Source organism: Hemitrygon akajei, chromosome 1 (assembly GCF_048418815.1).
Source record: "Hemitrygon akajei chromosome 1, sHemAka1.3, whole genome shotgun sequence".
Lineage (NCBI taxonomy): Eukaryota > Metazoa > Chordata > Chondrichthyes > Myliobatiformes > Dasyatidae > Hemitrygon > Hemitrygon akajei.
In genome coordinates, this window is record NC_133124.1 from 190,916,684 (window position 1) to 190,929,208 (window position 12,525).

General features: G+C 42.4%; 1 protein-coding gene across 1 annotated transcript; it reads left to right on the top strand.

The window, feature by feature from the left end:
* The first annotated feature begins 82 nt into the window (after nucleotides 1-82).
* Nucleotides 83-11,608, top strand: mrps24 (mitochondrial ribosomal protein S24). Its single transcript, XM_073057820.1, has 4 exons — nucleotides 83-347; nucleotides 3,639-3,701; nucleotides 8,072-8,183; nucleotides 11,243-11,608. The coding sequence occupies exons 1-4, from the start codon at nucleotides 309-311 to the stop codon at nucleotides 11,524-11,526; spliced, it is 498 nt and encodes a 165-aa protein (XP_072913921.1). The 5' UTR covers nucleotides 83-308; the 3' UTR covers nucleotides 11,527-11,608.
* The last annotated feature ends 917 nt before the right edge of the window (nucleotides 11,609-12,525 follow it).

Here is a 12,525-nt window from a genome sequence, read left to right on the forward strand (position 1 = left end):
CCAGCTCTTGGCTGAGCATGCGCACAACTCACCCGCCGGGCCCGGTCAAGCATGTGCGTAGCACCTTAATCCAGTCTGCGCATGCGTAGTATTGCGACCCTGCTCGGCCGACCGTGCGCGCGGTTCGCTCCCCGCCCAACCTCTACCTACGAGTGCAGTTACCGTTAGCTACTAAATCGTTTCAAAGTGGATTATGTAAATAGTTCATCTGCTGTCAATTATCCTTAATGTAAAATAAGTACGCGTCTGGATTGTGAATATCGCGATTTGAATTATTCCCTCCTCCCATAATCCTGCGCGGATCCATCATGGCGGCGCCCGTTACGGCCCGGAGCTGCAGTGCGACGGTAAATGTCAGCGGTTTCATCCTCCCCTTTGCCAGTTGCGTCCGTGTATGTTTGTATGGGGCTCTGGTCCGTCGGTTCTTTCTTTACATCAGTTTACCTGTGAAATTTCATCAAAAGCCTTGTTTACAAATTACAGAAAACATTGAAACGGGATGCCACCTGAACTAATCAAACAAGTAAATCAAACCACCATCCTTGGCAGCGCATTGAGGTAACCACCTCTGTGTAAAAAAAACATTTCCCCGCACATCACTTTTGAACTTTTCCCTTCTCGCCTTAAATGCATGCCCCTACTCTTAGACATTTTAACCCTGGGAAAAGAAATACTGATATTTATGCTTCTCATAATGTTATCAATTTAACAAGATTCTTCTTAGCCGCACCAGAGTAAACAACACAAGTTTGTCCAACCTCTCCCTACAGCACACGCACTCTACTCCAGGCAGTACGCTGGTAAATCTCTGCTACATTCTTCCCAAGGGATCCACGTCTTTCCTATAATGTAGCAACTATAGTAGAATGCGATGCACCAAATGCAACCTAATTCACTCAGACATTGTGAGCCGTCAGGCTCTGACGTTCCTCAGTGTAAAAATAATTATTATATGCACAGGTACAATGAAAAACAAATACAGCAGCAGTGCCGGTACTTGACATCAGATGCACAACACCAACAACAAAAAAATTCTATAAGAAAGAGCAGAGAACAAATGAAGGGCTTTGGTACTGCAGAGTACTCAAAGTGATCATGGTATTGTACTGAGGTAGTGATTAGGGATATTTGGATTGGTTAAAGAAGAAATGATTGAAGGGAAGTAGTTCTTCACCTTCATGACTTCATGGTGTGGGACTTAAGGTTTCTATACTTCCAGCTTGATGGTAGCTACAAGAAGCTGGCATTGCCCAAGTGATAAGACTATAGCATACAGGAGCAGAATTAGGCTATTTAGCCCATCCGAGTCTGCTCTGCTGAGGAATTATATGCAGAATTAAAAGGGCTAAAACCTAACTGACTTATTTGCAGCTTGGCTAATAATGTTGCAAAGGTAACTAAAGAACAAAGGAGTGTTTGTTGCATGAGAAAGCTGCTCTGTGTACCCTTATCAGAGTATGTTTGTGACAACAAATGTTTAACAGCAGCCCCAGACAGCACTGGGGGCTGACTTGATTTGCAGATTTTCCCGAGCTCTATGGGAGGTGCTCTGTAGTTCAACTGAGCAACACAAGCTTGCTAATAAACAGGATGTAATTTTAAGTAAACTGTGTTTGACAGTTATTCCCTAGGTCTGAACCTGAAGTCCTCTGGTAGAGAGGCAGATCAGCACTGCCATTTCATCATAGCTGATCCATTTTTCCTCTCAGCCCCAATCTCCTGCTTTCCCCCCCATCCCTTCATGCCTGACTAATCAATAATCTATCAACCTCTGCCTTAAATATACATAAAGACTTGGCCTTCACAGCTGCCTGTTGCAATGAATTCCACAGATTCACCACTCTCTAGCTAGAAATCCTCCTCCTCCGTTTTAAAAGGACGCCCTTCTATTTTGAGGCTGTGTTCTCTGGTCTTAGACTCTCCCACCACAGGAAATATTCTTTCCACATCCTTCAAGGCCTTTCATCATTTGATAGGTTTCAATTAGGCCACCCCTCATTCTTCTAAATTCTAGTAAATACAGCACAGAGCCATCAAACACTCTTCATGTGGCAAGCTGTTTAATCGTGTAACCATTTGTGAACCTCATTGGAACCCTTACCAGTGCTTTATAAAGTCTCATCGTTACATCCTTACTTCGAAGATAGATGTTGCCTCATTTGGGTAGATACTATCACTGATATAGGAAGAAAGTGTACTATTTTGTGCAGCTTCTTTTGTTCCCACACAATCAAACTGCAGTACAAAAAGGTTCATAATGTACACTAAATAGTTTCCAATGATTTAACAATGGCCAAAACTAAACCACCTTTTACTAGCTGTCCGTCTTTTCCTCCTTTTTGAAATTCTGGCGTATTTTTGTTTTATTGTTCATCTGATGTGACTCATAATCAGGGAGGGACGTGGCGAAGCTGTTGTTAAAAAGTTATAGTCTTTGTGCATAACCATGGATGTATTTCAGAGGTACTGCAGTAGTGTAGTGGTTAGCACGACGGTATTACTTCTCAAGCATTCCAGAGTTTGGGGTTCACTTCCGGTGCCATCTATAAGGAGTTTGTACGTTTTCACCATGTGTGGCTTTCCTCCAACGAGTTTCCAAACAGTTTAGACGGGGTTGTAGATCACAAGAGCAACACTTTTTATTTTAATCAATAGTTATTGCTGAGAGGAGGAATAACTTTGGAATCTGAGAAATTTGGTCTGTTCTCCTTGGAACAGAAAAGTTAAAGAGGAGTTGAACTATCATAAAATAGTTTTGATGGAAAATGTGAGAACAGAGTGGCTCCAGAGGTAGGAAGTCTAAACCAGGCATGGGCAAACTACGGCCCGCGGGCCATATGCGGCCCGTTAAGCTTTTTAATCCGGCCCACCCCTGGTCTAAGGGGAGGAGAGGAGAGCCTTTGTTTAGAAACTTAGTGAGCTGATAAGATCCACAATACACTTCTTGGAAGATATTTATTGGATAAACAAATCGTTTGTGGAAGGGGATCAGACAGCTCTTTCAAAGAACTAGCAGCTGCAGGATGGGCCACATCCTGTACGAATCGGTCGAGGTTCTATGATTCTTTAAAGTGATCTTCTCCTTTGCTGCCAGTTACATAGAACAGTTCAGTACAGGAACAGGCCCTTCAGTCCATCAAGTTGTGACGAGCCAATTAAATTAGTAATCAAACGGCTAACTAACCTAATCTCCTGGATATATGGATAACATCCATTAACCTTTCTCACGTGCCTATCTAAACGTTTCTGATGGTCCCCAATGTTTCTGCCTCTACCATCAGCCCAGGCACCCACCACTCTGTGTTAAAAAAAAGCTTAACCCTCACAGTTTCTTTGACCTTGCCCCCTCTCACCTTAAATGCCCTCTGATATTAGACATTTCAACCCCGGGAAAAAGATACTGTCTCTCTGCTGTATCTATACTGCTCATAACCTTAATCTCTATCAGATCTTCCCGAATATATCATTAATTGTGTATTTTAATAAATATTAATAAATAAAAGCGGATAGGAGATATTTAAATTGTGGGTTTAAGGCACAGCATTGCTATATATAATGAAAAATGGATTTCAAGCTAATGTGATTTAAGTATGTGCAAAGCATTGATTCAAAATAATCACTTTACCCATGAATTACAGGTTATGTCACTTTGGCAATGCATTTGGAAGAGAAATATTCAGACAACAGCATCATGTTTAAAGGTAAAGAAAAAGGATTATCAAGTATTTATAACCAATCCTCCATCATCTCTAGAGATTGACCGGAATTAACCCATTGACCTAAAAGTAACTTGATAGATTTTTAACTGGTGAGGGGTTTGTTGTATGGGAGCAAAGGAAATGAAATAGAAAGGTAATTGACTAGATGTCATATTTAAGAATAATCAGCTAAAGAACTAGAGAAGTTGACAATTTCTCAACAGTTGCCAATATAACAAACACACTGCCTGAAATGGTGGGAGATCCACAAGCAACTGAACATTTCCACCAAACCCTGAAAAATTCTCTCTCTGCAGGTAACAGGCTGTGGTGGGAATCTAAATCATACAGCTCAAGTGAGCTAGCATGGGTATGAGATGAATGGCCTCCATGATTTTGATTCCAAGCCCTAAATTTCAAAATATAACCCATTGTCAGTTAGCAGCCTTGAAATTACTGTTGGCAAAATTAACCAAACTCCAATTCTGATTCTCATTTTTAAAATTAATCATCTGGCATGTTGGTAAATTGAGAATCTATAGAAGTGAGGCAAAGCAAAGTGAGTCCAACTTCATGGACTCTATACAGATTGCAGAAGAGGTGGTGTTTGCTGTTCTGAGGCAAATTAGGGGGAATAAATCCCCAGGGCCTGACAAGGTGTTCCCTTGGACCCTGCAAGAGGCAAGTGCAGAAATTGCCAGGGATATTTAACTCAGCAACAGGTGAAGTACCTGATAGCCAATCTTATCCTGCTGTTTAAAAAAGGCCCTACAAATAAACCAGGAAATCGTAGGCTGGTGAGTCTGAAATCAGTAGTGGGACAGTTCTTGAAAGGTATTCTGAGGGACCGGATATAAGTATTTGGATAAACTTGGACACAGCATGGCTTTGTGCATAGTAGGTCACGTCTAACCAATTTTATAGAGTTTTGTGAGGAAGTTACCATGAGAGTTGATAGATAGATAGATAGATAGATAGATACTTTATTCATCCCCATGGGGAAATTCAACTTTTTTCCAATGTCCCATACACTTGTTGTAGCAAAACTAATTACATACAATACTTAACTCAGTAAAAAAAAATATGATATGCATCTAAATCACCATCTCAAAAAGCATTAATAATAGCTTTAAAAAGTTCTTAAGTCCTGGCGGTAGAATTGTAAAGCCTAATGGCATTGGGGAGTATTGACCTCTTCATCCTGTCTGAGGAGCATTGCATCGATAGTAACCTGTCGCTGAAACTGCTTCTCTGTCTCTGGATGGTGCTATGTAGAGGATGTTCAGAGTTATCCATAATTGACCGTAGCCTACTCAGCGCCCTTCGCTCAGCTACCGATGTTAAACTCTCCAGTACTTTGCCCACGACAGAGCCCGCCTTCCTTACCAGCTTATTAAGACGTGAGGCGTCCCTCTTCTTAATGCTTCCTCCCCAACACGCCACCACAAAGAAGAGGGCGCTCTCCACAACTGACCTATAGAACATCTTCAGCATCTCACTACAGACATTGAATGACGCCAACCTTCTTAGGAAGTACATTCAACTCTGTGCCTTCCTGCACAAGGCATCTGTGTTGGCAGTCCAGTCTAGCTTCTCGTCTAACTGTACTCCCAGATACTTGTAAAGGCAAGGCAGTGGATGTTGTCTACAAGGACTTTAGTGAGACATTTGACAAGGTCCGCCATGGGAAGATGGTCAGGAAGGTTCTGTCCCTTGGCATTCAGGATGAGGTAGTAATTTGGATTAGACAGGAGAAGCCAAAGCGTGGGAGTAAATGGTTGCCCTTCTGACTGGAGGCCTGTGACTAGGGATCAGTCAACACGTACAAACAAGCTGGATGAACTCAGCAGGCCGGGCAGCATCCATTGAAATCAGCAGTCAACGGATGCTGCCCGACCTGCTGAGTTCATCCAGCTTGTTTGTATGTGCTGATCTGACCACAGCATCCGCAGTGTCCTTTGTGTTTACTAGGGATCAGTGCTGTGTTCATTGTTGTTTGTCATATAAATCAATGATCTGGATGATAATATAGTTAACTGGGTCAGCAAGTTTACAAAATTGAGGATGTAGTGGACAGTGAGAAGGTCATCATGGCTTGCAGCAGGATCTGGACCAGCTGGAAAAGGCTGAGAAATGGCAGATGGAATTTAATGCAGTCAAGTGCAAGGTGTTGCAATTCGGTAGGAGAACCACGGTAGATCTTATACAGCGAACGGTAGGGTACTGAGGAGTGCGGTGGAACAAAGAGATCTGGGAATACAGGTTCATAATTCATTGAAGTGGTGTCACAGATAGATAGGGTCGTAAAGAAAGCTTTTGGCACTTTGGCCTTCATAAATCAAAGTATTGAGTGCAGGAGATGGGATGCTATGTTGAAGTTGTAGAAGACATTGGATAATTTGGAGTATTGTGTGCAGGTTTGGTCACCTACCCACAGGAAAGATGTAAATAGGTTGAAAGAGTACAGAGAAAAATTACAAGAATGTTGCTGGGTCTTGGAGGATCTGAGTTATAAGGAAAGACTGAATAGGTTAGGACTTTATTCTTTGGAATGTAGAAAATTGAGAGGAGATTTGATGGGGTATACAAAATTATGAGGGGTATATATAAGCAAGCAGGATTTTTCCTAACGAGGTTGGATGGGACTACAATCAGAGTTCATGGTTATGGGTGAAAGGCAAAAAGCTTGAGGGCAAAACGAAAGGGAACTTCACTCAGAGGGTTGTGAAAGTGTGGAACGAGCTGCCAGTACAAGTGGTGCTGATTTCAACATTTAAGAGAAATTTGGATAGGTACATGGATAGTAGGGATATGGAGGGCAGTGGTCCCAGTGTAGGACAATGGGAGTAGGCAGCTTAAATGGTTCTGTGCAGACTGGTTGGGCTGAACATTTCTCTGACTATGTTTCTAAGACTGTCCGAGTAATGTGTTCAAAGGCTAATGTATCAGTCATTTCTGGATATAATATTCAGCTGGTGTCATAGACTTCCCTATTCAGGATTGGAGAACCTGTGTCTCCCACCACTGCTCCAATTCAGCAGCTAAAGTATCAATTCGAGGCTAGCCCGAACAACAGCAGAAAGTATACACAAAGTACACTGCAGATGCTGTGGTCAAAGCAACACGTACAAACAAGCTGGAGGAACTCAGCAGGTCGGGCAGCATCCGTGGAAACAAGCAGTCAATGTTTCGGGCTGAGACCCTTCGTCAGGACTGAAGAGGGAGGGGCAGGGGCCCTGTAAAGAAGGTGGGGGGAGGGTGGGAAGGAGAAGGCTGGTAGGTGCCAGGTGAAAAACCAGTAAGGGGAAAGATCAAGGGGTGAGGGAAGGGATAGGCAGGAAAGGTGAAGGAAGAATGTAAAGGGAAAGCACTATGTGTAGAAGGAGGCAGAATCATGAGAGAGGTGATAGGCAGCTGGAGGAGGAGGCAGAGTGAAATTGGGAAGGGAGAGGATCTCCCGGTTGCCATCCACTTCAACTCTGCTTCACATTCCCATTCGGATATGTCCATATATAACCTCTACTGCCATGATGAGGCCAAACTCAGGTTGGAGGAGCAACACCTCATATACCGCCTGGGTAGACTCCAGCCCCTTGGCATAAACATTGAATTCTCCAACTTCTGGTAATTCCCTCCCTCTCCCTTCCCCCATCCCAGTTTCACTGCCTCCTCCTCCAGCTGCCTATCACCTTCTCATGATTCTGCCTCCTTCTACTACACAGTGCTTTCCCCTTACATTCCTTCTTCACCTTTCCTGCCTACCCCCTCCCTCACCCCTTGATCTTTCCCCTTACTGGTTTTTCACCTGGCACCTACCAGCCTTCTGCTTCCCACCCTCCCCTTACCTTCTTTATAGGGCCCCTGCCCCCTCCCTCTTCAGTCCTGATGGAGGGTTTCAGTCCAAAATGTTGACTGCTCATTTCCACGGATGCTGCCCGACCTGCTGAGCAGAAAGTATACATCACCTTATTTATGTTAATGACAGTTCACCTGTCTTCATCTATATATTATAAATAAATAACTTAGCACAGTTTATTTCTTTTTCCCCTGAATCATAATTGGGCGACTTTTTAATACCAATGTAGAATACTAGGTAGCTTTTCCGAATCTTGCCTAGACCCTCAACTACAGTTCCGGCCCACGGCAAAACCTGCCTCTTTGACTGCAGTGTATGTACATCAGAACCTCCATAAATCAGCCTTTGTGATGCATGCTGAGTAACTACAGATTGTTGACTTTTGGCTTGTTTTATTAGCAAGGGAGGCATAGGGTCGTGCTTCATCACCTCATTTTGAGGAGAGGGTGTAAAGTTTTTCAGCTGCTTCACAATGTTACAAGAAATAGATAACTAAAACGTAGACTCCTGTTTCTAGAACCGAGCAGCCCGAGTTCGAGTTGCCAAAGGTGATAAGCCAGTTACTTATGAGCAGGCGCATCCACCTCACTACATTGCTCACAGGAAAGGCTGGCTGTCCCAGCACACAAGTAAGTGACTTGTAACTTTTTGTTTATTGGACACTGTTTGCTCTTGAACACTAAAAATCTTTTTATAAAAAAAGAAATGCAACTTGCAGAAAGGTTTTTATAAACTTCTTCCCAATAAAGCTGAGAAATAGAAGCCTAGGCCATTCAGCCTCTTGGCAACACACACAAAATGCCAGGGGATCTCAGTAGGCCAGGCAGCATCTATAGAAAAGAGTACAGTCAACGTTTCGGGCCGAGACCCACTGCCTGGCCTGCTGAGTTGCTCCAGCATTTGTGCATATTGCTTAGATTTTCAGCATCTTCTGATTTTCTCATTTGTGATATAACCTTGGCCTCGGCAACTCTTTCTCTGCACCTTTCTTGATCCTGAACAGTTAAAGTGTCTCTCAGTCTTCATTTGGATATGTTCATTGACAGGTTTCAGAGAAGAAATTCATAGAACACAGAATAGTACAGGCCCTTCGGATCTTATATTGTGCTGACCTTTTAATCTAATCCAAGCTCAATCTGACACTTGCTTCCTACATACTCCTCCATTTTTCTATCATCCATGTGCCTATCTAAGAGTTTCTTAAATGCCCCTAATGGATCTGCCTCTACTACCAATGCAGTGCATTCCATGCACCCATCATTCTGTGTAAAATAAAAAGCACTTATCTCCAACATATATCCCCCCCCCCCCCCCCAAACATTCTTCCAACCAGCTTAAAATTATGCCCTCTCATATTAGCCATTCTGGGAAAAAGGAGCTGGCTTATCGTCTCATACACCTCTCATCCTGTTCTGCTACAAAGAGAAAAGCCTTAACCACTCTCCCTCCTCGTTGCCGACGTTATGCCCCTAATTCTTGATAAACTTAAGAGTTCAGATTCAGCCTACTCAAACTTTCCCACTCACATTAGCAAATTTAACTCCTGTACACTTATTCCCTTCTTCATCCAAGTCATTAATAACAGTTTTAATTAGTTGAGGGCCAGCACTGATCCCTGTGGCAGATAACTAATTACTGCTAATATGAAAATAACCCATCTATTCTAACTTTTTTTCCCATTAACCATTTCCAAACCCTTACAAACTAATGTGGAGTTATCTTTGTGGTACATTATTGAGTGCCCTCTCGAAATCTAAACCCCACTACTGGTTTGTCTTCTTTATCCACCCATACAACCCTGTTATTAAATCTGCACTAATCTCAAAGGTGCTGGGATACAGCCTACCAGATCCAGCAACTTGCCAGCATTTTGCCCACAAGTTTGCCTGCTACTCTGCATCCCTAAGTTTCTCATTCCCTGTAGCACCTTTACCTATTACTACTGGGGCGTTTCTGGTGTACCTATGGTGAAAACAGATCCCATGCAATTAGAATCTGCTATTTTTCACTTTCCCATTCCCTTCTAATAGACCAATGTTAGTCTACTTTGTCTACTCTTCTATCTATTTGCAAATTAACTCTCAAACTGCCTCTTCCCTCTTAGGAAAATTAAGGAACCAGCTAGGGATCATTTAAAATTACATTCTCCTGCTGCAACACAGTGTGCCCTTTTATCAAATCATACAGACCCTCCCATCTCAATGTGATACCATTCTATGATGATTTCATTTGCCTGCATTAGGCCTGTCTCATTCTTCACTTTACTATCTTCAGTTCCTGTCTAAACTCATTTTAAACATTGTATCTGCTTCTACACCTCCACTGGCAGCTATTCACCACCCTATGAAAAAAGTTACCTCTCAGATCTAAATTTTCCCTTCTCACTGTGAATCTGTTCCAGAATCTTCTGTCCTAGGAAAGGTCTATGCTCAATTTTATACAGTCCCAACTCAGCCTCCTATGTTCTGATGAGAATAAGCAGAGCCTCTCCAATCTTTCCCTTACAATTACATCCTTCTTGTAGCATTGATCGGAACTGTATACTTTTAAGTGGGATCTAAGCAGCTGGAACATGTTGAACCATGAAGGTAAGCATGCCTGAGGCCTTTATTTCCACTAACCTGAATGGCTGTACCTCTGCTTTAAGGGAACTGTGGACTTGCACTGCTCTTTCTACAAACAAAGATTCTTGGACCCTTCCTGCATCAGAACTCCAAAGATTTAATCTCTATGTCTACCAGAATTCAACCTCCCAAATTACATTTCCTCATCTGTCTAATTTTCCAGCTGAACTATGTGTCCTGTTTCCTTGGAGAACCTTTTCTGCTATCTACAGTTCCAATTTCCGTGTCATCTGAAACCTTAATCTGGTGACCTACCAAGTTATTAATTGACATAACAAACTATAGCAGTCTCAGCACTGATCCCTGCAATACACCACTTGTTACAGATTTCAGGTCAATAAAAACACCCATTCACCATTCTGCCATGCATGGCCCAGCCAACTTTAGATTCATCTTGCGAACACACCTCAAGAAACTTTCTGGACCAACCTCCCATGCAAAGCATTGTTAAAATGCTCTTTGGGTTAAATACAACTCAGGGTTGGTGTATCCTTCTTTTCGGGCAGGGACCCGTCACAAATGGTAGGGATTCCATGGCATAAAAATGCTGGGAACCCCTGTTTTAGAGCCTTTTTCTCCCTTTAGAAATATACTTCAATTAAGATTAATAAAATTTCTTTTAAGTGTTTTCCCATTGGAAAAAATAGTTCGGAAACTAATTACACATTAGCACATGAATTCTTAAATGTTATTTAATCTGCTCTGTTGTTCTGTTTTCAAATAGCTAGTTCTAGGCTCACTCAACCTGAGGGAAAAAAGACTGCATGAATTCACCTCAATTTCCTTAAAGATCTCCCCTCATTTGCCTGTGCTCCAAGGAATAAAGTCTGAACTTATTTAACCTTTCCCTGTGATTCAGGTTAAGCGAAGGACCAGGCCAGTATATACTAGATGGGCCAAAGGGATCGCTTCTGTGTTGTACTCTATGATTTTATTAATATCTTGTAGCTGTAACAGACTAGCTGAGCTATGGCAGTATGCCTGCCTGAAGGTGGTGCTGTTGAGCGCTCTCCACAATAAATCAGTGCAGCTCACAGTTAAAAAAGCATCTTTAATATCTTCAGGCAACCTGGATGGTGAAGACGGAGCTGCAGGTCGCACCATTGAAGATGTTTTCATCCGCAAGTTTATTTATGGAACATTCCACAGATGTCTCGCCAATGAGATTGTGTTGAAGAGAAGAGCAAATACCATTGTTATCTGTGCCATCTTCATTCAGAAACTTCCTCCACAGAAATTTTATTTTCTAATAGGCTATACAGAGACACTACTCTCCCACCTGTATAAATGCCCAGTGAAGATGGAAGTGCAGACAGTGGATAAGAAAGTCGTGTATAAGTATATCTGACAGTCTGCAAAGCTGGATATTGAATGAGTGGTATAATCCAATTTATTTTAAATAAATATTTGCTCTACTTGTGGATCCTAAAGTGTTGCAATTATTTGAGATGAAATTTTTACGCAGCCTAAAAACTGCAAAGCACTCTATGTACAACAAAATTCCAGCTATGCATTTCAGTTTCTGCTTTACTATGCACCCACACAGCTTCAGTGCCTTCTCATATTTTTGGCTTTTAGCTGCCTTCTCAGAGCTGTTCTATATTCATGACTGCAACACCATAAGTTCAAGTTTAATTGTCTTTCTCCCTCCCCCTCCCAGGGATGTTGCCAGGACTAGAGGGCTTGGGGAGAGAGAGGAGAGATTAGAGAGGCTGGGAATATTTTCCCTGGAAGTGAAGGAGGCTGACTTAAGGTTTATAAAATGATGAGGAGCATAGCATACAAATGGTCACCGTGCTCCCCCCCCAGGCAGGGGAGTCCAAACCGCGAGGGCACAGGTGAAAGAAACATTTAAAGGAGAGCAGTGAAGCAAGTTTCTCTCCAACACAGTGTACAGTATATGGAATGGGCTGCTGGAGGAAGTGATGGAAACAGGTAAAATTATATAATTTAAAAGTCATTGGGACAGATATATAGAATAGGAGATAGGTTTTAGTGATGTGGTCAAACACAGGGTCTCGCTCAGAGAGGTTCCTTGGACAAGTACGGTCAAAGGGGTTTGTTTCCATGCTGTGCAACTCTGACTCCATGATGTACTGTACATCTTCTCCACACTTGGTTTAGGGTTGGTACATGCCGTGATGTGCTTTGGTACTTTGCTACATTACGGCACTATACAAATAGATGTTTTAGGTTAGGTTGGAAGGTAAAGTGCTTCCTGATTATTTGTCCCCACAATTTTCTACTTCTTTCCAAATCCCAACAATCTGAAACAAAGCTACCTCACATGGTTTTAAACTCAGTAATTGTTAAATGAGTTTATTGTTGTCACATACAGTACTGTGCC